Consider the following 27,549-nt stretch of genomic DNA (forward strand, 5'->3'; position numbering starts at 1 on the left):
GCGTTGACAATGTGTCAGTCGTCAGCTAATGAAATAGTATTCTAAGACAGTAAGATGACCTGAAATAACATTTAAATGATTAAGAATAGCTCGTTCGCTTCGCTCACTCCGCCGATTCTTAATCATTAAAATTCTATTTCATGTCATCTAATTGTTACATAGTTAGATCAAAATAGGTATATTACCTAAAATGTTCATAATTTGGAGATTGTAACCCATTTTCAGCAGCCGGGGACCAGATTTTTTTACGTCATGTCTAAATTAGCGTAGTAGTTATTGAATGCTGAAATTGCGGCAATTTCATTGGCTGGAAGTGTAAGTCACAATCCAATGAAGGGGCTCGTAAAGAAGCCGCCATTGTTGACATTGTCAGACGGTTAACGCAAAAAATGCTTCCCCTAAACAATAGTCTAATTTATTAATCATTCAACTGTTATTCAGTCTGTGTTTTACTTTCCCAGTTTCCCTTGCATGTCCTGAAATATATCTGGAACCTGCTGAGCTAATTGCTTCGATTCTAAATCAGTGTTTTATATTTCATGGTGTAGGATAGGTTTTTTTTCCAGGTACTTTACAATAGATAGGAATTTCGTTGAGACCTTTTCATCAGCCCATCAAACCAAAATACATGACTGGAAACAAAGAAAGGAACCTTTAGATTTTATCAGTAACTGTAATTGACATTAGTTCCATGTTTCGTCTTTATGCATGTGCTATGAATGTAGAGATGTAACATTGATGTTGATTGGTTGTGACGTTTGAGGAAATTGATCACGTGATATGGGAATTCCAGACACCTTTACAAGTTTTTTTGCAAACGTAAAACTTCGTTTAAGATTTCGAAACATCGGAAAATTTCTGTTTTAAAAATGCCCGATTCATTTTACTTGTGTTAATTAATTTTGGCTGGAATGGGGCAAACTATTTTGTTATGATTGCCGTTTGCTTGTGCCTTTTTGCTAGAAATGGAATGTTCCGAGATCTGAAAACAAATAGCGTTTCTGAATAGGGTTTCCGATGTACGATTTTGTCAATTTTGGATGGCTGGTGGCCAAATACAATTTTTGATGATTTTACGGCACTGACTGATTGCGAACAAGGGCTTCGCATATATATACGAATAAAGACTTAAAATGAAAAAGAAAACCTGCGATATCTTTATCTGTGGTGCTATTTGAGTCATTTACTTTATATATACGTTATTAGCAAGCAATACCATTTCAAATGATACCCAAATTATTTTGGGACACCAGACATCCAAATTAAGCATTACTGCTATTTAATTATTTGATGAAATGACCAGGGCTGGTATTCAATATTGGACTTAATTGGATCTGAATGATGTAGCTAATCGGATTTCTGGTTATTTATAACTAACTATAGAGTGAATGAAGTCAATGATGTATGACTATAAGATTAACTTAAGATGAATAATGAATATCTCTGCTTGATTGTACATTTCGGATTTTTTGTTGATGTCAATTTATAACACAGCAGCCCGTTTATAACTAGTCTTTGTCTTCAGACAAGAATCCGTTTGTCATGTTTTCGAACAAAAATAAAAAAGGAATATGTACGAAAATAAATTATGCATGTATTTCATTTTGTACACAATAATTTACAGTGATCATACATATTGCAAATTCACAACACAAGAGGACTTATAACAGTCCCGAGTCGCTCACCTTAACATGATTATGAACACATGTACATCGTACAATTCGTTTACGATAGAACTAAAGAAATGATGATTATATTGTTACTTATTTTTAAAGTTTTATCAATTTGAAAAAAAAAATGTAGGATGGGCTCAAGCCTAGTCTATTTTTTTTTAATAAAAAACGTTAAAATTTAACTATGATATTGCTTTGTTTGTATTACCGTTACTGTAGCCCATTCTAACTCAAGTCGCTTAAAGACTATAACTAATTATATCTATGTATTAATATTATTTGTGTTTAAAAAAATAATCTGTTGCGGGATCCGAAAATGTGCATCTATTATAATGTCGTTTAAATATATTGTATGATAATAGAGAGTATGAGTTTTTTTCGTTTTGCAATATGTGGCGGCTTTGAAAATCAAAATAGCCAATAGTTACACTTTGTCACAAGTAAATTTAATGTATTAAGGCCATCCTTAAAACAACGGATGCTGACAGTAGTTTAAAGCTGTATTCTACAGGAAAATATAAATCCCTAAGAACCTACCAACTCCCAAAATTGTTGGTAGAGTAACCACAGACAAGTATGTTTTAATTTGTGGCCGAACGTACACACAGTTTTCGCACAATTTATTAGTAAAAAACCCTTCCACTGGGTACTCTGTTGAAATTCAGTGCATACACTTTTAGTTTTAGGCAAACCCTATGCCACTATTGCCATTCGCTATATCGCACAAATTCAATGTTTAAGTAATTTAGAAATGGAAATTCTGAAATATTCATAGCACAAAATAAATATATACAAACAGTAGATAATATTACTCATTATTTTTAGAAGTAAATAAATAAATATGTTATTGACACCGTCTAAAAATGGTGTTCGTTGATAGAAATGCAAATAAGCCACGTATGCAAATGAACCTATGCAAATGAGCCCCGTATGCAAATTAGCTTATACAAATGAACCTCATTTGCATATCAGTTTCTCTTCCTCGCTCACACATTGTTTACAGTCGACATAACAGCACCAGTGCACCTGGCACTGGCACGCGCGCCTCACAACAGCAGACCGGATATTGTAACCACGCCCACAACACATGACGTCACAATCTGATTTATCACAAACGCGCCCACTCGTTCCTTTACTATACGGTCCCGCGTCACAGAAAGTAGGCGAATTTTCCAAATGAACCATTAAATTCGCCCTTGGAGAGATGGTTATGTCATCCCTTCTATTCCTATGACTTCTACTTCTACTGTCTCTAACATTGGAACTTGACTTCCTGTCTCGTTTTGATTTCGACTTCCGGTTTGATTTGATACTATTTTTATCCCTGTCAGTTCGGTTGTCATTTAACTCCTGTTTTAACTGCAACGGATGCAGAATGTTACCGGAATTATTTTCCAACGTGATGTCATCACTTGTTGTTGATTTCCCGGTAGCGTCATTGGTAAACGTCACCACTTTATACGAGTTCTCGTATTTTTCTTTTAGCACGTTTCCAACCTCCAGGAATGTCGCGAGCTGTCGCCAGCACGTTCGGACCGTGCATGAACCGGAAATGCCATGACACTTGCACCTCGTCTGCACCGCGGACTTGACGACCTATAATTGATAATATATAAGTTTTACTTTCAATGGAACTGGCTAATGCCCTCCATATACGTACTTCAATGCTAGCGAATATATTCAAGGAATCCGACCCCACTCAAGCTTGTTTTCTGATAGCTTGATTATCAATATTCTTAAATGAGAAATATATTGTTAAAAGTCCGGTGACCTGTATTTAATTTGATATATATATTAAGCAATGCTATACTTGAACTGACATATCCTGCAAATATTGGAGACCAAAGAAATCTTGTTTGTTCTTACTATATTTAACAACAGGCAACCAATGCTCACTAATTTGTGTACCGGATACCGTTTGCCGATATTTAAACTGAAACAAGCCCTATTTTCCACCGCAACTGCCAAAATCAGGTTTAGATAGACAGTATTTTTTTCAACCTCGACGTCATTGTCCTTACCCAGATTTTACAATGAATCATTGAATATATGAGGATAATTGTTTATTTAGTGTAAGATCGTTATATATTTCACCACGTGAGCACCAACTATTATATTTTACGAGTGGCGCGGCCAAATAATTTTTTTATTTCACTGATATCTCTATAAACAACTGGAAAGCATATTATAAATGAATATAATTATGTGACACAGATAATTATGTACGACCTAAATCTTATATGTGTCCCAGCATATAGTATGGCATTGACCTTATATATGACCCTGACATTTAATGTGACCTTCACCTTATCTGTGACCCCGACAAACTGTGATATTAACCTTGAACTTATGTTGCTAGGCACACTCTGTGCACCATGACGTTCTCTCGTTGTGGGAAATACCGCATAGGTAAAAATCATTGAAGTTTTCCGATAGTAATATCAGGACAGCACAAACATTTTGTCAGCCCAGTGAGGGATTCACTCCCCAGAATTAAGGGATACTCCCTAAAATATAGGGATTCACTCCCAAGAATTTAAGGATTCACTCCCAAGGATTTAGATATACACTTCTAGAACAAGAATTAAGCGATACACTCCAAAGAAATTTAGCATTAACTTCCCCGAACTTAGGGATTCACTCCTCAGAATTCAAGGACACAGTGTCAGAATTTAGGGATCCACTCCCCCGAATTTAGCTATATAATCCTAGAGTTAAGGGATACCTTCACAAGAGCTACACGACCCAAAATTAACGGATACACTCCAAAGAATTTAGGGATACACTCCCCAGAATTAAGGGTTACACTCCCAAGAATTTGGATAGACAAAATGACGCAACCGTTACAAGGTTCAGAAAACTCTCTGAACCAATGCTTCAGACGTTCTTCACTGACATGTTTCTAGTCGACAGCAGGAATTCAGGGGAACTCATGGCTACGAACAATTTACGATGAACAAGGAACCAGAATGTTGTGATAACTGTTGTTATTGTATGGCTAAAGCCGGTGTCAATTCAGCATTTAAAAGCTGATCCAAAAATCATATATTTCAATCAATGAAAAGCCGGCGTCAATTCAACATTTAAAAGCTGTTGCAAAACCCATATAAATAACCCACATAAAATACTCAAAAACGTTCCGCTTTATTTACATTGAAATACGTCTTTAAATATGGCATGATCTTTTGATGATCTTGTTAGTTTTGCCAATCTATTAGTTTAGTATAACTTAGGCCAAACCAAATCGTTTGTTCAACCAATCATTTATCTTGTGCTTGTATGAAACTTACCCCAAACCCACTTTAATGGTCAATTGACGTTCGCTATACAGAATAAAATAAACAAACCTCGTGAGTTTGAGTGTAATTATACGTAAACTCAATTTTGACCTAAATTAATTGATGACCTCACAATACTCTCGCTGTTCCGTATTGAAACATTTACTCTCAGACTAAACATAATTAAGTTGTCTGGATAAATAGTTTGCCTTTAGCTCTCACGGTGGTCATCGCGGATTAACCAAATCTGTATTTGCTAATAAATGACCAAACGCACAGTACACAATCGGAACACCTCGGCCAGTTTCCATTGAGTTCAGGACGGTTTACAATGTCAGAGTATTTTTTTACATTTAATTCCGCTGCAAGTAGATCGCGAAGTATTATTATATTTATTATTATTATTATTATTATTATTATTATTATTATTATTATTATTATTATTATTATTATTATTTCAATTTTCTAGTGTAAAACAATTTATTAGAACTTTTGGTTGACAATTCAATCGAATTTTTTTTTATAAATATTGCATACTACTACTATTCAGACAAAAAGGAAATGACGAATGAATTAACTTTTATATAAGCTGCATGCATTTTTATTTTAGATAAACATTCTAATTGATCAGACAAACCCTGAACACAAAAAGGTAAGTGTCATTTCATCTAAAATTATATTTTCAACCATGAAACTCATATTAATGATGTGAAATATTTCTTTATTAACTTGGGTCCCAAAGTTTTCTCTTGCAAGCCACTGTTTCCAGTTTAAATAAGAAATTAGTTACCTTAATTCGAAATAAAAGTTCAAGCCGAATTCGTCACCTTGACCATGTTGGCAAACAATGTATTTACTGCTTATAACGTATTGATATAATAAAAAATATGAGTTAAGACACGTGCCTTTCTTTCTTATTATTAAATATTATTTTAACCGACATATCCATGTAAACCGAATATCAAGGGCACGCGCGGACGCGGACCATTTGGCGGCGTTGAAAGATCGCTCGGGATTTATTTACATTTTCATGTAAATTGTATCACGAGATTGAAAGGTCAGAGAAATGTTTTCGTCATGATGAATATACCCTGTCGTTGGGAAAATGAAACAATCAACAATCATTAAAGACCAAATTTAAGGAGCTCATTCAAGACATCGAAAAATAATAACGTTAAAAATGTAAACAAAATACTTGTTACAATGATAAAACAGCAAAATTGCGAGTGAGTCTCTTTAAGGGGGATATGCTTATTTATTTAAGGAATGAAATGCGGGACTGAGGTAATTATCGGGGTATGAACACAGTTGGGCTGGTCTTAGCTTGCGGAGTCCGAAGGACGATCTATGAATGGTTGCGTTATTTGGAGTTTCACTATCAATCGCTCGAAAAGCGTCGAGCTATTTAAATTTCTTTACACCTCAACTTCCATTCTTTGAATAAACTGCCTTTGGACAATAGCGAATATTTTCTGATGAATGCAACATCTTCGGATATCTTCGGACCGCGAATCATCGCATAACAATATACATGTGAATTGAAAATTGTTTGTCTTGTTATTGTTTGTATTGTGTCAGCCCCGAAAAAACTTAAATCAACATTTGAGAAAGAGATAATTTATGATATGTTAAATGAAGTTTTGTCATTAGTATTTTAATTTAACATTTAAATGTTATTTGAAGTGATTTATTTTTTCCTGCGTTCTTGTGACGTAATTCGATGAACTGCTTACGGTCGGGTCATTCTATTTACAGAATGGGTTAGAAATGCTAATAAGTAAGGTTTTCTTAAATGAAATGAAGTATTTTTTTTAAAATAATTCTTCATTTTAATATAATGAACTTTTGATGTAAATATAAGTAATGAATTGCGGGATTGATGGCATTATCGGGGACATGAACGCAGTTGGGCTGGTTAAAGTACGCGTGGAGTCCGGACTCCACACACTTTAATCAGCCCTACTACTATTTCTGCTACTGCAACAGCTACAGCTACAGTTACAGCTGCTGCTGCTACTGCTACTGTTGCTGCTTCTTCTTCTTCTACTACTACTACTGCTACTGCTACTGCAACTGCTACTGCTGCTGCTGCTGCTGCTGCTGCTGCTGCTACTGCTACTACTACTACTACTACTACTACTACTACTACTACCTTTTTAATGATTTATCAAAAATGATTTTCGAAGTACCAATTAAGGGTTTCTGATATATTTTAGTGAGTATTCATATAAACAGACATTGACTTGTTTTCATCATTAATTGGTTCAACGAAAATAAATGGACTGACAGATCTGAATTCAGTAGAAAAATCTCTTGAATTTGAGAGCCGTATCATCTTTAAGGTTAAACACACCTCCACAAATAATTATTGAGTTATGGCAAATAATAAATGTTTAACACACTCTCAGAATATACCAAAACAGCCCAAATCTGTTTGATGTCTAAGTGCTACTACAAACAATAATCTTCAGCTTTTATTGAACAACTGTTCGTATGAATAGAGGTCTTTTTACACAAATTAGAATTCCACTGACTTTTTTCAATAGAGATAATATGTATAAGCCTTTTTGATCTATTTCGAGGCTAATTATATAAATGTTGTGGTTTTTGTCATTTTAAAAAAAATGGACAACGGAAGTGACGTGTAGGACGCCATATTGAAAATAGTCCGCTAAGCGTACGACATAATAAGGTAAGATTAAGAACGTCGGTTTAATAATACGTTTAGATCACAGCTGTTATTGAATGTTTTACTTACTATTGCAAAAATCATCTGTTACACAACACCATTATTAGAATGCTTTTTGAAATAAATACAAATATTGCTCAGTGATACTGATTCGAAATAGTTCCGATGTACATAAAACACTTTTGGAATGAAGTCTATAAAATATTTGAATCTACAGGAATTTATTGAATTGTATCTACTATGAAATCACAAACGAACCAAGTCCCTAGCATGATAGTATATTCATAGATTACATCGTTGCTGTTTTCGTGCAAGTACCGGGTACTAGAGTGATTAGGTTATTTATAGTTCACAGGTAATTTTGTTGGCAACTAGTATCAATAATGCGTAATGGTACAAACGATCAATCATTCAGAAACTTATGACCATTACGTTTAGTAAGATCTAAGTCGTTGTGGAATATTATTTATTGAAGAATAATTTTATTACTTACAGAAATCGGTGTACTTTTAAACGGATTTGAACCTATATACGATGTGCCGGGTTAGCTTGCGGGACGTCATACTGTTTACAGATTTATCAATGTTAAAGCAGTTTTTATTTAGAATTGATATTTTATTATAATCTGTTCTTGATTAGATGGTATATCTAGATTCGGATGGCATTACATAGTTGATAGGCTGAAAATTTAAATACTAGCGCCAACCGCATAACCATATAGCTGCATAACCGCGCATTGATACACCGAAAATCTATATAGGTCAGACACTACGTCATAAATTACCTATATATTCTATAGTCGATTGACTAAGTATTTCACGACTCCAACTTGTGCCCTCAACATTTACGAAATAAGAAAAAAGTTACGGTTCTCATAAGAAAAATAAAATTGGTTGAAAGGAACCACAGGTATTCGGTAAAAGGACCATATCCGGTGAACGAGTGCAAACAATGTGGTGAAAATGTAAACAAAAAAGATCAAGTAGATCCAGCATGTTCAGCATATTTTTGAAACAACAAACCATTCAGCTTCAAAACATATAAACATGGACGGTAGCCAATGGTCTGATATGGTATAACCATGCTTTGATTCACTGGCATGAGTTAATTAAAAGAATTAGTGTTCCGAAAAAAACCTCGAATATAACAATCGGAACTCCTCGGCCATTTTCCATTGAAATCAACCTTGGATGTATATAGATGGTTCAAAATGTCAGAATTCTTTAATTTCAAATACTCTGCAAGTAGATCGCGTAGTAATTTCAATTTAGCAGTTAAGCCTAAGGCTCATTACTCTTAGTAATCTTAATGATTTATGCAATAAATCACTTCACTGCGAATCAATTTGAACTAAGTTGTAAAGATTATGCGTTTAAACACTACAATTTATTCCTGATGCTATCATTAATTTTGCGAACTACTTTTATTAATGCACCGGCATACATCCGAGGCTTGTCGTATGACAAAGATGGCCGAGGTGTTCCGATTGAGGCTATCCAGGTCAATTTCCGAGCTAATTGAAGTTGCAATTTACACAATTATCCAACACTGCTTCATAAAAAAATATATTAACATGAATAAGAGGGGAAAACAGGGAAAGTTTTCAAAATTTGATCTCCTTATTAATTTGTATGCATGATTGTAAACTTAACTATTATATGTCAACGTACATACGTACATGATTCAATTTTGATCAATGCATCAAGAACCACACATTATGCATGGCATGGCCTAATGGGTGTGCTGTTTTAGAAATATTTTAGAATTTTAATTTGACTTTGCAATCGAACATATGGGGTGGATAATGATCGATTAATCAGGCTGTCAAATTATCAAATAATCTATTTACATCAGCATTTCTTCAAAAGAAATTGATACTTTTCCCCGTTTTGTAAGACAATTAATGCTTTGTGCGTGCAGACCATTCAATAATTTTAATGCCGACAATTTGAAAATTTAGAATATTCTGTAAATGAATATATATCATTTATAATAATTATTAAGTACTGCTTAAAATATTTTGAATACACACAATCAATCTTATGTCTATAGTTTACCTTTTTTATAAAACTGAAAATGTTCTCATCTTATTTTGCCTTTTTGTACATATTTGTTTGTGACTTTGCAAATTCATGTTGACATATTTCATATCATATATTGAATGTGTTGTTGGCGATGTACATGGTACATGTAAAAAATAAACAGTCTGACTGACTGCTTTTCTTGGCCTGTATGTGTGTGTGTGTGCGTGCGTGCGTGCGTGCATGCGTGTGTTAGTGTGTCTGTGAGCCTATATATCTGTCTGTCTATCTGCCTGTCTGTCGATATATCTGCCTGTCGATATATCAGCCTGCCTGTTTGTCGATCTATCTGCCTGTCTGTCCATCTGCCTTAGTGTCTGTATTATTTCACATGTTAAAATGGAATTTCTTAATTTATACCGCAAACCAAAAAATGCTTCAACTGTACATTACATCACAGCGACATTAATTTTTACCACAGAAAGTCCAGTAAAACAGTAAAATGATGACTGTATGTAAACTGATTTTTTCATATAAAGAAGGAACAAAAGGAGATGAAAAATCAGCTCATACGCACTAAGATGTCAAAGGTTGTGAAATCTTAAACTTGTATAAATACTGAATAAAACATGTCAAAGATTCTGCACCTAAGTTAAACACGTCTGTGGTTTTTAAGCGTCTTAAATAGACAGTCGGGTTAGCGAAAAAAAACTAAAAAATATGTTCTTGTCATTATACATATATTCTGTACCAGTCATTGTTGAGTAGCCATTGATTTATGTGCGAAGAAAAAGTGTGTTGTACTAAGAGAAACGTGTTTTACAAAACATAACAAAATGTCAAATCATTTATAACATATCTTTGTGATCATTTGAACTCTGGAATGACCAGACTGCTCCTTACAAAGTTTATCAAGGAAAAACATGTTTGTGTCAAATGAATGAAATATTTCTGATTTGTGAACAATGTTTAAATATTGAATGGATAAGATTCAATTCACTTCTGGTTTGACATGCACCCATAATAAATCATCATCATCATCATCATCATCATCATCATCATCCATCATCATCATCATCATCATCATCATCATCATCATCATCATCATTATGATCATCATTATGATCATCATTATGATTATTATGATTATGATGATTATGATTATTAGTATTTTTTCATTATAATTATTATTATTATTATTATTATTATTATTATTATTATTATTATTATTATTATTATGTGATGATGGTGTTGGTGGTGGTATAAGAACTTTCATTTATATTACAAACCTTTCGTCCAAGTCTGATATTATGTTGATCCACTTTTGCACGAATATCTTTGCCCCGTCGCTTTCCCGCGCGCAGGAACCTTCGTGAAAATTTTAGCCCAAATTTGATGTTATCTCCACATCCGCCCCAAAGCCACGCCTCCTTATTTTTCAGCGATTTTGATTCGTCGCACGTGCATCGTTCTATGGCGCCTTTACTGCACGCACGAGCGAATGTGTGCACGAGACCAGCGGAACTAATGGCGTACAAAAATGACGTCTCTTTAAAACCTGAAAATACACACATACGCCATATGTTAAATTTAGATTTGCGAAAAATACTTTAATATGATAATAAGATTCATAAATGATAAAAAAAAAAAAAAAAAAAAAAAAAAAAAAAAAAAATAAAAAAAAAATAAATAAATATATATATATATATATAAGTTAACCTTAGGGTCATACATCATTGACTTCATTCACTCTTTTGGTCAGTTATTAATAACAAATGGATCCGATTAGCTACATCTTTCTTAGATCCAATGAATACCAATATTGAATACTAGCCCTGAACATCGTTCTAAGTATTATTACATTAGCTACAACGATTGGACATAAGACGAAAGAAAGCTGCCAATCCATGCACTCTTGGGTTTTATTAAGAGGTTGTAGTGGTCCAATGGAAAATAAGTCTATCTTGCACTCAAGATGTCGATAGTGCAAATCCATCAGGGGCCCATCAAATTGGACAGCACTACTGACTTCTATCCAGGAAAGGCAATCAAGATGATGCTTAATGCTTTCGTCAAAATCGGGCGAGAGAATTTTGTCAACCAATCGACCATTACTAAAGACGCTGGATAGAAGGACTCAGTAAAGTGTTCTGTTTAATTCAGCGATATAACCGTGAGCATCATGAGGTCAATTTATTGACGTCAGAATTATGTGACTTAAGACTTAAGAGTTAAGTTATCTTTCCTAGAGAGTAGCGTGAACATGTCCATGTCCAGAAATACCGTGTTTAATGCACCTTTCATTAAAATTAAACACGGTATCCTTTCTAAAAACAATTGTTTTCGATTATTATTTATTTTCGGTATATTAAAATATTTGTATTAATTGTGGTACAGCTTATTTGAGAGTAAGAGTGCATCTTCAAACCCCGTGTCTGGGGAACTCTGCTCACACACATGGTGGTCTCACCGCAATGGAAACTGACCCAAGATTCGTATTTAATAAATTTCCTCCCCTAGACAGCTTCAAAAAGGTGTGTGGTCATTCGTCCCATATTTGACAGAAACGTCCTTATTTAGAATGACATTCAGGAATGTTTGCTAATCAAGCGTTTATAAGACGCAGTTTTAACACTCTTCAAATTGGAGTCGAGAATGGTACTGCATGGAAATCATGCGCGATTTTTACAAAGCAATATTTAGTGACAAAAAGTCCTTTTTGGTTCTAAATTGTGTCTTATTTCGCTCGATTTATTTTAAAGTTTGCAAAAGGGATGATACCATCCCGATATGTGTTAAAATCTTTTGGACGAATTAAACCTCTAGAAGATAAATCAAGCGTCCATTGACACATGCGGTTAATTTGTGGGATAAATGACGGCTACCGGCTTCGATGGTTCATGACCCTTATTTGTAAATGGGGGGTTAAAGACGGACCTATGAAAGAGACATTAAATGGCCAATTAAATTGAGATGCTAAAAAAACCTGTAATGACATGTTACCGGTACGAGATCTACCAAAATGCTGCACCTTTTGGTAATTTGTTTTAAACCTACTAATTTGAATGAGAGGTAAATATACTGTCTTCTTTTCCAGACGTATTATTTTCTTCCTAAACATGACCATACATCAGAAATTAGTTTATTTCTAAATTAAACCTAAGTATCATGTAACTTACGTGTTTTGAAATGACGAAATGACAAATACGTGTCATTGATGAAAGCTGGGAGCCAAATTTCTACAGGGCCCATTCCAAGAATATATATATATATAGTTGCATTCCGAACATCTCGGCCATTTTCCATCAAAAAAACCTCGGATGTATATAGACGGTTTAAAATGTTAGAAATGTTAACATTTATCTACGCTGGAAGTAGATCGCGTAGTAAGTTCAATTTAGCGGAATCCAAATTATTTATGCACTAATTCACTTCAACGACAATCAATTTGAACTAAGATAAACAAAATACACATAAAAACTCTACACTTAATTGACACTATTAATTAAAACTTTACGAACTACTTCTACTTATGTACCGGCATGCATTCGAGGTTGTTTTTGATGTAAAATGACCGAGGAGTTCCGAATGTTATAGTTGTAAATGAAACAAATATAACCACATATGATGACTTTTTCGGTCATTCTGCCTTGTGCCTTCTAACAGTAGTAACAGGATTCATTTGTCTTGAATAAGCAAAATGAACTTTAAAACCAATCCAATTACCATGTACCACGCGCCCGATTAACATGTCCGAATATTGTTCACAAAGATTTTCATCCGATTTAAACAATTCTGCGCGCCATTTAGGGCGAATAAAGCATAATTTAGCGCTGAATTTTATTGCCCTTTAATGAGCTTAGACGATGTATCGAGGTGCAAACATAACCATGAAATACTCAACTTTATTGTATAGGTCAAAAACATAATGTTAACTAGCGTTATCAAATCTCACAAGTTTTTATATGGTTTTATTTTGGTTAATTGGACATCAGAATAGCTTCATATGACCGGATGTACGATTTGTAGGTGCGCTGAAAATAGCGTTTTGACGTGGACGCTTGAACGCGTCGAGTGTGACGTACATTTGGATCACTTCGGTTTGACATAGCAATCGGAATACCTCGGTGTTATGAATGGCATGTACACGCGTGGTTTAAATTTACAGAATAACTACAGTGACCTATCAAATATAAGCTTATAGTTTTTAGCACCAAATTAAACAGCTATAGTTGCACACTTTTCAACAGACTAAGCCATAAATATAATTACAGCTGCAATTTATGATTGTTGCATTTTATAACTACAGCGGTATTTGAGAGTACAGCTACAGCTGCATCTATATTTTATAGCTACAGCGGTATTTGAAAGTACAGCTACAGATGTATATTTCAGCTGAAGCTGGTCTTTCAAATATCACTGTAGTTATAAAATACAGCTGTAACTATGTTTGCTCCCGCGATAAAACCTTTTTTTCCCATTCGGAACTCCTCGGATATTTTCCATCGAAAACATGTATATCTAAATTTAAAGTGATTGCCAGTGAGGGGAATTATTGTATAAATAATTAAGATTCCAAAGAGTAAAGTCGTCAAGTTTAACTGCTAAATTGAAATTACTACACGATCTACTTGCAGCGTATTTAAAATGTAAACCGTCCATATACATCCGAGGTTGTTTTAGATGGGAAATGGTCGAGGAGTTCCGAACGTCTTTTCCCACATTAACAGACCAAAAATGCAAAAGATGCACAAGGCCAAAATAAACCCGATGTAACATCGCAGTCATTTTGAAAGCAGAAAATTAATTAAAAACTATACTGAATACTCTGCGTATTCAAATCGTGCAAAGCCATAACCAAAAAGTACTGAGGGTACTTGAGCTAGTTCTGGTGTTCCGAGCAACGAGACAAATCACAGATAAATACAATAAGATGGAATTTTTGAAAGCCATGTCACCTTAGTGAGAATTTCGTTGTCCTTGCGACGAGGAAGTGGGGGAACTAGTTGTCAATGACAAGCAGATAAGCCATGTATTGTCAGGCCCATAAATTAATGGATGAGCGGTCAGTAAATCAGCAGGGATAATCATATCTGTTGAAGTTTTATGACAAGCCGGTGATGACTAAGTGGTCGTTTCAGAAATGGTATTAAGGTATTTATAATTAACATCCATGCTGTGAAATATTATGCTATGAAGGTATGTATAATTAACACTCATGCTGTGAAATATATGTTTGCTTTAATTTCTTATGTGTTTTTTTTTCGTTTGAGACATGTAAGGCTGCTGTAAAACGCATTCCTGAAGCTAGTAATAGCATCAAAGTTATTTCAGTCACCGGTAAGTCAAAATTAAGCGCTAATTGGGATCCCCGTCCAAAAATAAACAGTAGTCCGGACTCCGGGGGGAGGGGGTGGGGTGACCCCCACACACAGTAACGCGTCCCTAAAAAGATTCTGTTAAATGTGTGAGTAAGATTTTCAATTCATTATGAAATGACCCAAAAGAACAGGCTGTCATTCTGACCCACCACATGTTTTCCCTTCCTTACCCCCACCTCCTCCCCGTTAATTGAGTTCCACGTGAGACTTCAACATATTCCTTGCTTAAACCTTCACACTGAGCCTCTGAAACAGTTGGGCCGGTATTCATAACACATATTAAGCCATTTCCTTGCTTTACTATATTTCTTAAGTTCGCCATCTCTCTTATAATATGAAATAATAATTTAATATTTTCAAATTACTTTTATTTCATTGCCGTCATTGAAAATACTATGTTTATGTTAAAAACACTTATATTTTTCTTTAAAGTTAATTTTGAAAAAAAAATAATATGATATTGACTTGAGTTAGGAAATGACTTAAGATGTTTTATAAATACCGTCATATTTCTTGGAGACAACAATACAACCTTGCCCAATTAGAAAAGGCGTTGACACTACGTGGCCTCGTACAATCACAACTGCCTACTTGCTGTTAAATTCTTCCGAACCTCAGACAATTAACAGAGCGACGAACATTGCATTTGACACATTTTGGCACGATTATCTTTAGACAGTTGTAGGAAAAGGCAGCAAGTTTTTGCCTCAAGTTTCTGTATTATAAGTTCCGTATGTATTGTTATAGGTTAATCTTTGGCTATTTAACCTACTTGAAATACTAGTAGTAAATAAAGGTCGGTACATGGATACAAGGATAGGTCGGGCGCAAGACAACGCGGCCACAATACACTAAGCCCATTGATAATTGACACATGGTGACAAGGATAGGACGGACCTCAGACAACCCGTCGGCAATACACTATGACCCTTGCCCATTGGCATATATTGACACGGACAGGTCGGACGTCAGACAACCTGGCATCAATACACCATGATCCGGGCCTATTGACACATGGTGACACGGACAGGTCGAACGCCAGACAACCTGGCATCAAGACGCCATGACCCTGGCCAGTTGACATATGGTGACACGGACAGGTCGGACCTTAGACAACCTGACCACAAGACACCATGATACTGGTCCATTGGCATATGGTGACACGGACAGGTCGGACGCCAGACAACCTTGCTAAAAGACACCATGATACTGGTCCATTGGCATATGGTGACACAGACAGGTCGGACGCCAGACAACCTTGCTTAAAGACACCATAACCCTGGCCCATTGACATATGGTGACACGGACAGGTCAGACCTCAGACAACCTTGCTAAAAGACACCATGACTCTGGCCCATTGACATATGATGACACGGACAGGTCGGACCTTAGACATTCTGGCTACAAGACACCATGACCTTGGCCCATAACATATGGTGACACGGACAGGTCGGACCTCAGACAACCTTGCTAAAAGACACCATGACTCTGGCCCATTGACATATGGTGACACGGACAGGTCGGACCTTAGACATTCTGGCTACAAGACACCATGACCCTGGCCCATTGACATATGGTGACACGGACAGGTCGGACCTCAGACAACCTTGCTAAAAGACACCATGACCCTTGCCCATTGACATATGGTGACACGGACAGGTCGGACCTTAGACATTCTGGCTACAAGACACCTTGACCCTGGCCCATTGACATATGGTGACACGGACAGGTCGGACCTCAGACAACCTTGCTAAAAGACACCATGACTCTGGCCCATTGACATATGATGACACGGACAGGTCGGACCTTAGACATTCTGGCTACAAGACACCATGACCTTGGCCCATGACATATGGTGACACGGACAGGTCTGACCTCAGACAACCTTGCTAAAAGACACCATGACTCTGGCCCATTGACATATGGTGACACGGACAGGTCGGATCTTAGACATTCTGGCTACAAGACACCATGACCCTGGCCCATTGACATATGGTGACACGGACAGGTCGGACCTCAGACAACCTTGCTAAAAGACACCATGACCCTTGCCCATTGACATATGGTGACACGGACAGGTCGGACCTTAGACATTCTGGCTACACGACACCATGACCCTGGCCCATTGACATATGGTGACACGGACAGGTCGGACCTCAGACAACCTTGCTAAAAGACACAATGAACCTGGCCCATTGACATGTGGTGACATGGACAGGTCGGACCTTAGACAACCTTGCTAAAAGACATCATGACCCTGGCCCATTGACATGTGGTGACATGGACAGGTCAGACATTAGACAACCTTGCTAAAAGACATCATGACCCTGGCCCATTGACACATGGTGATACAGACATGTCGGACGCCAGACAACCTGGCTACAAGACACCATGACCCTGGCCCATTGACACATGGTGACACAGACATGTCGGACGTCAGACAACCTGGCTACAAGCCACCATGACCCTGGCCCATTGACACATGGTGACACAGACATGTCGGACGCCAGACAACCTGGCTTCACGTAAATGTAAACGTTTCAGTTGGAACTAATTTTAAAACTAGTCTGCGATATTTTTCTTTAAACAAGTACTTGAAGGCTCGCAGGTTCTAGCATAGGATACATTTCTCATGCATCTAAACACAAGATTGTGTCAACGTGTACACTATACACACGTGTTTAAATGAAGGAGGGGAAAACAAAGGGCATAAAAAGAGGTAAATACACATATATGTGCAAGTGCCCTTACAATTAGTGTTTCGCACAACACCGCTGTAGTATAATCTCTCAATGACCCCTTACAACCTCTACAACCCTCTGCACCCTCTTCACCACCCTCAATCCTCTTCACCCCTCTACACCCTTCAACCCTCTACACCATCTACACCCTTCACCCCCTTCAACCCATTAACCCCTACACACCACTTTACCCCCTTAATCCCCCTTCACCCCTCTACACCCTTCAACCCTCTACACCATCTACACCCTTCACCCCCTTCACCCCATTAACCCCTACACACCACTTTATCCCCTTCATCCCCCTTCACCCCTCTACACCTTCTACACCCCATTCACCCCATTTACCCCTACACACCATGCACTTTACCCCCTACATCCCTCTACACACCTCTACACCCTCTTCACCCTCACTCCCTTTCACCTCTCTTCACCCCATTAACCTCTATACACCACTTTACCCCCTACTTCCTCCTTAACCCCCTACACCCTCTACACCCTCTACACCCTTCACCCCATTAACCCCTACACACCACTTTAACACTCTATATCCCCCTTAACCCCCTACATCCCTCTAAATCACCCCCCCTTCACCCCATTAACCCCTTTACCCCACTTTACCCTCTACATCCTCCTTAACCCCCATACACCCCTCTACATCACATACACCCCTCTACAGCCCCTGTAGCCCTTCACCCCACTTTACCCCTACACCCCCCTACACCCCCTACAACTCCTTACATCTCCCTACAACTCCCTACACCCCCTACAACTCCCTACACCCCTCTACACCGCCTTCATCCCACTTTACCCCCTTCACCCCTCTCCAAACCCTAAACCCCATGCACCCCTCTTCCACCCCTACAACCCCTTCATCCCACTTTACTCCCCCCCCCTACAAACCCTACACATCCGACACCCCATACACCGGCTTTCTGAATGATGCTTGAGACTTTGTATATAGTTTTCTTAACATCTAACATCGTTAATCTTGATACTGTCGTATTTTCATTGATGAAACATTTGAGTAGAAGAAACGGCACTTCAGATGAACTGATATTGAAGTGGATCAAAGAATAACATATAAAACAAAAGAGAAATCAATTATCATGATACTGCAAGTCAGGTTCTGGCCACAGGCGACAGTATCAGTGTGAAATGGTGGAAATTAGTTTAGGATACAAATATATATATATATATATATATATATATATATATATATATATATATATATATATATATATATATATATATATATATATATATGTAAGTATGTCCATTTTTTATTTTAGTTAAAGAGATTAATTTTATTTTACAACGATTGGGAAATAAGTCATTTACAACAGTATTTTAATCACTCTCGTTGGCACGATGTTACGCGAAAGTATGGTCTTGTGGTGTGGGGGAAACTGGAGTACACGGAGGAAACACACTGGTCCAGCTAGCTTGGTGACCACAAACAACACTCACATGCGCTAAAGGCCGAGCATCAAACCCGGCGGGCCTTCGGGAACGCGATTGCGCTAACCACTGCGGTAACCGAACAACCATTTTGTTTTAATCTTATTTCACAATCACTAATTGATACTGACACCTATGGGTCTGACAAGATGCTAAATGTATTTAAGCATTGAATTAAATGAAACAAGATACGGTATCTATAGATGTACTATATATATCAAGTATAACTTGCGCATACTTCTTGAAATAAGTTATCTTTCTACTTATTATTATGTGGATGATATATCTGAAGAATGGTATTGCAGTGAGTAGGATGATAATTATGATTGTCGATAATTAATCAAGAGATATCAGGATAAAAGAGAAGATGCTTGTAAGATGTCGGCTTCCAGTAAATATCTCCCGACTCGTTAGAGAATAACAGGTGTAAGCAGGCTGGTTTTCTTTGAAGACACACGGCGGTAGACTACAGACAGAATTGCAGGACCCCTCGGCTGAATGTTTAGCTTAAACAAGTATTTATTTTTTTCCGAGATAATGAAAGATGTTGCAACATGAGATAAATCAAAGCTTGATCGTTGGCACGGTGTTGAAGAATGAAGAATGTGTTTTGCTAAGATGTGGGGGCAAACCGGAGTACCCATGGGCTCGTTTCAATAATAAAAAAATCACAATTGGGCCTATCGAATGCTATTGTTTGCTTTGTCTAATCCGACCCTACATAATAAAAGCCGCCGACCGTAGTCAACCAAACCTAATAAAAGCCGCCGACCCTTGTCGATTTACCTTATCAAAGCCGCCGACCCTAGTCGACCCTACCTCATAAAAGCCGCCGACCCAAGTCGACCCTACCTAATAAAAGCCGCCGACCCTAGTCGACTCTACCTCATTAAAGCCGCCGACACTAGTCGACTCTACTTAATAAAAGCCACCGACCCTAGTCGACCCTATCTAATAAAAGACGCCGACCCTAGTCGACTCTACCTAATAACAGCCGCCGACCTTAATCGACCCTACCTTATAAAAGCCACCGACCCTAGTCGACCCTACCTTATAAAAGCCGCCTACCCTAGTCGACCCTACCTAATAAAAGCCGCCGACCATAGTCGACCCTATCTAATATTTTCTTCCAAAATAAGGCCCATAACGACAGCAATATATGAGTGACATTGCTATTTGCAAGAAAATGACCTTGACAAAGTATATTTGGACATAACAACCTTCCTACTCTACCTAATAATTCTGGGATGTTACCCTAAACAAGCAATTTTATAGGCCTTGCGTATTATTTTTCATTTTTATTACTGTTTGATGTTTAGTTCAAACAAAAACGTAGCAAAATAAAGAAACTATGACACTAAGATAACTTCAATTTAAGACTTAAATCTACTATGATCTACATGGCTTTTGAAACGACCGCCGGAGCACTAGCCGATTCAGGGAAGGGGAAGGGGAAGGGGAAGGGGAGGGTCTCATCAACTCCTTAAATTGTCACAAGACAAAATACAGTAAAAATCATCACTTTAGACCTAACATAGCTAAATTCTTGGGGAGGACTCCCACTTGTCCGACTTCCAAACAACTTCAAATGTGCACTCTGTTTTTTTTATATCCTAATCAAGTGTTAAAGACGATGTTAAGATCAAAGATATTTTCCAATTGTGGAAATAAAAGATTGAAGCAACTAGGTGGTAAGGTAATACTGTATGAGCTGATATGAGTTCATGTGTACGTATATAAACCCGTTCTGTGTCAAGTTGGACACACAATCGCCGGTTTCGCGGCATTTTGGGAACAAAATGACTCCTTTGGCGAATATTCCATCAACCGATGTGAGTAACCCCCCCCCCCCCCCCCCTTGGCTTCAAAATTATATTTAAGTCACACTCGGGGATGTGACGGGGTCAAGCCATAATGCAGCCATTATAGGGCGCGGGCAGACCTTTATAAACTCAACAACAACAACAGTGGACACACAAAGAGTGTGTGACCCTGGTCAGATTAGAACCTCCTACTTCATGGGTGAGACGTGGACACCTAAACGTGGACACCTACACAGCAATATCACTGTCGCACTCTGAGGGTGAACGGTCATTTAAGGCCATTTTACTTCGTGTGGTTAGGGTTACATCTTGTCCAAAAATAGGTAGGGTAGGTAAAAGTTTTATATCTGGCTTTATATAAGAACGTTATTCTCATCAGTGGGAAATGGCGTTAAAGATATCCTCAGTATAATGCTTTAAAGTATTTTTGAAACATACACTAAAAAGAGTGTTTTTTTTCCGCAATTTTTAACCAACCGCCTATTAAACACGGTAGAATCGGCGCCTATTCCGTAGGAAGACTCGGGTCAACCGAACCGAAAGTGTTTTAGGTCTTATTAAAGATGCACTCTTACTCCCAAATAAGATTTTCCATAATTAAAACAATTGTTTTAATTTACCAAAAAAGATGAAAAAATGTCGAAAACAATGGTTCTTATAAAAGGATACCGAGTTCAATTTGAAAGAAAGGTGCAGAAAACACGGTATTTCTATCTTATGAGATGATAGAAGATCACAGTAAATCTTTTAGCACTCACCAATCATTTAAAAAAAATGCGTTTTCAGCTCTTAAATACTCGGTCACAATCTTGTTGTATCAGTAATTAATATTTTCCATAAATTCGTTATTATATAATAAGTAGTTAAAGGTTTATCACTTAAAATTTATGTTTGTTATGCATGTGTATGTATTGATTTTGAATAAGAGTATCACTTTAAGAATACTTCGCTAACTCACCTCGATTCAGGATATTAAGTCTGTATTGGTCGTAAAGAGAACAGTTCCAACGTTCGGTGCGGAACTGGTACTCGCACTCGTTCGTCGCGAGGCTGACTGCCTCCAACAGCGTGGCCGCGACGCCGCGCTCCCGCCGACACATTTTGCGCTGCTTCCGCTGTAGAAGAAGCAGGTCGCACATTTTAGCCGCCGACGCCGCCGGCGAGTCCCCCGCCACCGACTCCGTCGCCAGTCGACGGTCCTCTAGAAGATTCGGGTGAAATCCGACGACGGAGATTAGAATTGGTTTCTTTGCCGACAGTCTGTGGAATAAACCAATCAAGCACGCCGTTATAATCAATATAGTTTGTAAAGAAAATCGAGCGTACCCCAGCCACAAAACCATGACAACGACAAGGCGTTGGTCCACGCCTTCGTTTAAATATGCCTACGTTTATATGCTATCCAATGGTATATATTTGTTTATTAAATTCACAGACATTTTAATAAAATTGATTCTTTCTTACAACACATATATTATTTTAAAATGCACGTTTATGCGCAAAATAACCAAACTTATTACGATCCGTGTTAGGCCTATGTTATTTTCATTTTTGACTCTTTTTGCCCTGTGGCAAGAAAACTATTAATTGGCAAATGGAAGTGTGAACAATGCTCATTTTGTCATTAATTTTGATACAAACAATTTGCGAACGATAAGAACAGTTGGTTTGTTGATAAGTCTGTCTGACGTTGTTGATTTGCACAGACATACTGTTTATTTCTGACAAATAGTAAATAAACGCGTGTGACATAAACAATTCAAATTTCTTCGTAATGCAATTATACATGTAAAAGGCAATCTCGAACACATTTTTGGCAACTCTTTAGTCACCGGTATTGCAATATATACCCCTATATTTTATATATTTTGTTTTACAAATAGACACTTTCGACTATTATGTCTTAGATGTATAGACCGTGTTATTGTTCATGTAATGCATGGTTTTAAAGCTGCACTCTCACAGATTGAACGTTTTGACTTTTTTTGTCTTGGAACGAGCCAATTTATGCGATAATGCATGGAAACCGGTCATAAAAGACTGATAACAAAAAAGTAGATCGCACATTTTATTATTTAAATTAAAAAAAATATGATGTTTTAAGCATTTTCTTAAACCGTTAGTAACGCTTTTAGCCATAAAAGGTTAATTTTCGAACGGAAATATGAAAATCGGCGATCTGATCTTTTGTCAGCAGTCTTTTATCACTGGTTTGCAGATATTTACGCAAATATTTGCTCATCCCAAGACAAAAAAAAGTAGTAAATACGGTACATCTGTGAGAGTGCAGCTTTAAACGAATCTGTTCTAAGGGTGGGACAGCGACCCTAGGGACACAATCTGTTTATATATAACACATAAATTATAACTGAATTATGAGTTTGTCGTTGAAAGTCAGGTAAGTAGATGCTTATTTAAGTATGAAATAACGGCCCAATATTTTAATCGACTATATCAAGTACACCAATAAACAAAATAGAGTGCGCGGCATTCTAGGCTCTGATTGGTCAGTTTTGAAGCTATGCACTATAAATAAACCCTGATGTAGAGCAGTAACTTGTACTTTGTAAAATATAAGTACTTTTTAGTGACAAACGTCGTTAATAAAGTTTAAAAATTTGAACACATTGCAATTCTATAAAAAAAACGCACATATTTCATCTAAATAATCTTGTATTAAAGGCTATTAAATGAAATCATTCAGCGTCAAACATCTTTCATCTTCATTTTCTGAATGCAATCCAAATAGCCTCTGGTTGGATATCGATGTTACACCTATTATAACTCATTTTCTCGTCCCTATCTGATGAAGACCTTTAAGTAATGATATACATTTTTTAGTAAATCTTTACGTCAATACAAAGGTATTTCACAACGCAAACAATTCACTTTGATAGGTTGACTTTTACTACTTATCAAGACTTTTCTTCAGTGGAAGGAGTGGTAGCATTAGTAACAGTAGCAATAGAAGTAGTTGTTGTTGTTGTTGTTGTTGTTGTAGTAGAAAGTAGTAGTATTTGTATTAGTAGTAGTTGTTGTTGTAGTTGTATTAGTATTAGTACTATTATTATTAGAAGTAGTAGCAGCTACAACAGCAGCAGCAGCAGTGGCAGCAGCAGAAACAGCAGTCGTAGTAGCAGTAGCAGCTGCACCATCAGCAGCAGAAGTAGAAGCAGTAACAGTTACAACAGCAGTAGCAGCAGTAACAGAAGTAGTATCACCGCTACTACTACTACTACTGCTACTACTGCTACTGCTGCTGCTGCTGCTGCTACTACTACTACAACTACTATTATACTACTATCAACGACAGAGGATTTTTTGAGTATACTGATGACTTATGAAACATATGTCTTACCCAAAGTAGGAGCAAGCGTGTTTCAGGAGACAGACGAGAATCAAAAGTTGTGTGGCGGCCCGGCAGCTAACGGCAGCCATGGTGGTGGACGACAGGTGGCGCCACATGTAGCCTCATCTTCATTGTCCAGCAAGGCGTCTCCGCAAGGTTACATTATCCGTAAACGGCATACGACACACGTGTAAACGCAGTTAAATCGTCCTCAAAAATTTGTTATTCTTTACGGCATACGACACACGTCTAAACGCAGCTTAACTGCCCACAGCAATTTGTTATTCTATACGGCATTTGTCGAACTTGTAAACGCAGATTAACTGTACTTTACTAGTATTATAACGTGTAATATGTAATTAACAAATTGTATTCCAATGCATATAAACGTGGAATTATGTTGAAAATGAACACGTGTTTTTATTTTTATATTTTTGTTTCTGTTAATAAACACGAACTTCAACAGAGTATTTCCATCACTTCAGTTAACGTCCACTGAATCTGACCTTTATAAGTTGTTACTTGGGCGATTTTTTGTTTGTTATCACACCTTTCGCCGGTTCCTCTCTGCAAACAACAACAACAACAAAGTTTTCATTCATTCCGAAATAATTATATCACTATCCTTTCCTGTCCTGTAAAAAAATAAAAATCCATATATTCGGACACCGAAGTGTATGGATATAATAAATCATATATACATATTTAATTAAAATATCCATAGATTTCAGTTTCTGAATGAAAAAGCCGAGAAAAAATCCTAAAATTGTCCATCTTATTTATAACATTTCTGTGACATCCTTTCTATAGTTTTTATAAATAAAAAAAAACTTAAAATAAATTAAGTTTGTCCGCATTAACTCTTTGCAGTTTTTTTTAAAGTTTCGTTGATGCCTGGTTCTTCTATTATGTTAGGAGAAATTGATTCCTTTCTTTAAAAATGCTGTACTTAAAGTTAACACACCTTTTTCATTCAAATATGAACTATATTAAATCACTATTTGTCCTATCGGCGATCTGTTCAATAAGCCTGTTTGACATTAAAACGTGCTTTGTGTGAAAAACATTCTCTTTGATTCGAGGGTTAAATTTATTGTTTTAATATATTTTCCAACCAAGCTATGTTATTTTATTTAAATGTTATGTAAACAACAAAAAATAAAACAAACATAAATATGATATTGCACGCGCCTGGATGATGAAGAAATATGAATTTAGCTGAAAAAAGTCGTATTTTTTCACAAAATCACATACTTCACAATTTTGTGAAATTTTATGAAACGCGTGCTCAAATATTTCCCGTTTAATTGTGAAATATACTTTTCCAATGCTTACTGGTGAGCAAACCCTACGAGTAAACAATATTTCATTAAAAATTATCAACATTTTACAAGTATGAAAACTGGTGATCACATCACTTCTTCATGTGAAAAATGTGAAATTTGTGAACAAACAAAGCCATCTGCAGTTTTGGTGTGGAAAGATCTTTGTCCTAAGACCAGTCGATGACAAATTAACATTCTCAAAAATATGTTTAACCAGTGAAGAACAAGTTCGTTCGCGGAATATTATGTTCTCAAAAAAGAATGTTTTACCTCATAAACATGTGGTTGGTTGGCGTGTAGACTGTGTAAAAATACCGCCGACGAATATTTTACGCTTTAAAGCTGCACTCTCACAGATTAACCATTTTTTACAACTTTCTTATTTTTTGTCTTGGAAAGAGTACATTTTCAATCTCAGATCTAATTTTTGTCAACCGTCTAAAATAACGGGTTTCCATGGATTTTTGCAAAAATAAATAGATCGTAGCAAGACAAAAAATGAAAAGTTGTCAAAAGGTTCAATCTGTGAGAGTGCAGCTTTTAACAACCCGCACATAATTTGGAATATAATTTCTAGGGTTGAATTCCATACTGCACCAAAAAAACATTAAAATAAAAGGTATTAGTCTCTTCTGGCACGAGCTCAACGATTCATTAGAATTTCAGAACTTTTATTGGCGAATCGGAATATTACAAATTCCCGTTATACTACCCTCATACCAAATAAACATATTTCATTGTTGTTTTTCACGTATGAGTTCACTTGGTATAATATAGTTATATTTTATTTGAATTTCTCACTGTTACTTTCTTGAAAGCCAATAAAATAGCTACTATATGTTTTTTTTTCCGTATTTTTCATTTATTTACATCACCATAAAATGACTGTTTATGTGAGTGAATAATTGTAAAAGATATGTCACTTTAAAATCAATCTGATATTATGAAAAGTAAGTATGACATTACGTAAAAAGTCGATGAATTATTAAGGAGTTTTGACTTGTTTATATAAAATTAATTAAAAAAACTCATTGAATTGCATCATGAACACTTGTAAAATCTTTATTTGAATTTATTACAAAGCCGAATTCGGTGAGAAAATGATATAATATCAATAATGAAATTTTTATGCTGATAATGCAGTTACATATAATGATATAATTAAGACAATCTATTAAAACATTATATTTATAAATCTGCATCGTTAAAAGAAACAAATAACCCTTAGAAATAAGTTTTCTCGCTTTAGTTCAATGGAAATAAAAAAAAAACAATATGATAAAATACTCATTTCCTTTTGATAACGCTGTTATTACAACAATGATAATATAAGCCTTTTACAAAATTATAACGGAGGGAAATTCCAATAAGTTACGCCCTAAATATAGATTTCTTCTCTGATAAATATATCAAAGTACCGTATACTTATGATTTCGACTGCTTTACCTTGAATCACACAAATTGTAAAGTACATATAACCATTTCACATTTTAATATGGCAGTAAGTCTACCTTATTTCAAATTTTAGAATCTCACATGCCCCTTAAAAATTAATCATTTTTTTCAAATAATAATTTTCAGAACTATTTATTCATATAATTTATTTTTAATAATTTAGCTTACATCTCATATCAAATAATATCTCAAAGAAAAGAAACTGATAAATGTATTATTTCTCTGTCTCAAAGAAAAAAAATGCTAGCTCATACCTTATTTCATATATTCAGATACTAATCCCATCCTAAGATAATCACTGACTAGTCAAGATAATGTCCACTGTCACTGACAAAGATTCTTATACGAGAGCAAAT

At 36.3% G+C, this 27,549-nt stretch overlaps 1 protein-coding gene across 1 annotated transcript; it reads right to left on the reverse strand.

The window, feature by feature from the left end:
• Positions 1 to 1,612: 1,612 nt before the first annotated feature.
• On the reverse strand, positions 1,613 to 27,549 carry LOC128240073 (protein Wnt-9a-like). Its single transcript, XM_052956561.1, has 5 exons — positions 27,448 to 27,549; positions 24,423 to 24,980; positions 22,023 to 22,324; positions 10,951 to 11,219; positions 1,613 to 3,269 (listed from the first exon to the last, which is right to left on the reverse strand). Exons 2-5 carry the CDS (start codon positions 24,527 to 24,529, stop codon positions 2,631 to 2,633), a joined length of 1,317 nt encoding a protein of 438 aa, XP_052812521.1. The 5' UTR covers positions 24,530 to 24,980; positions 27,448 to 27,549; the 3' UTR covers positions 1,613 to 2,630.

This window comes from Mya arenaria, chromosome 7 (assembly GCF_026914265.1).
Source record: "Mya arenaria isolate MELC-2E11 chromosome 7, ASM2691426v1".
Classification (NCBI taxonomy): domain Eukaryota; kingdom Metazoa; phylum Mollusca; class Bivalvia; order Myida; family Myidae; genus Mya; species Mya arenaria.

Excerpts from the sequence above, each read along its gene's own strand:
- LOC128240073 (XM_052956561.1), bottom strand. The coding sequence starts at position 24,529 with ATGTGGCGCCACCTGTCGTCCACCACCATGGCTGCCGTTAGCTGCCGG. Across the intron at positions 22,325-24,422 it reads CACGCTTGCTCCTACTTTGG|ACTGTCGGCAAAGAAACCAA; the intron begins GTAAGACATATG and ends TTTATTCCACAG. Across the intron at positions 11,220-22,022 it reads ACTTAATATCCTGAATCGAG|GTTTTAAAGAGACGTCATTT; the intron begins GTGAGTTAGCGA and ends GTGTATTTTCAG.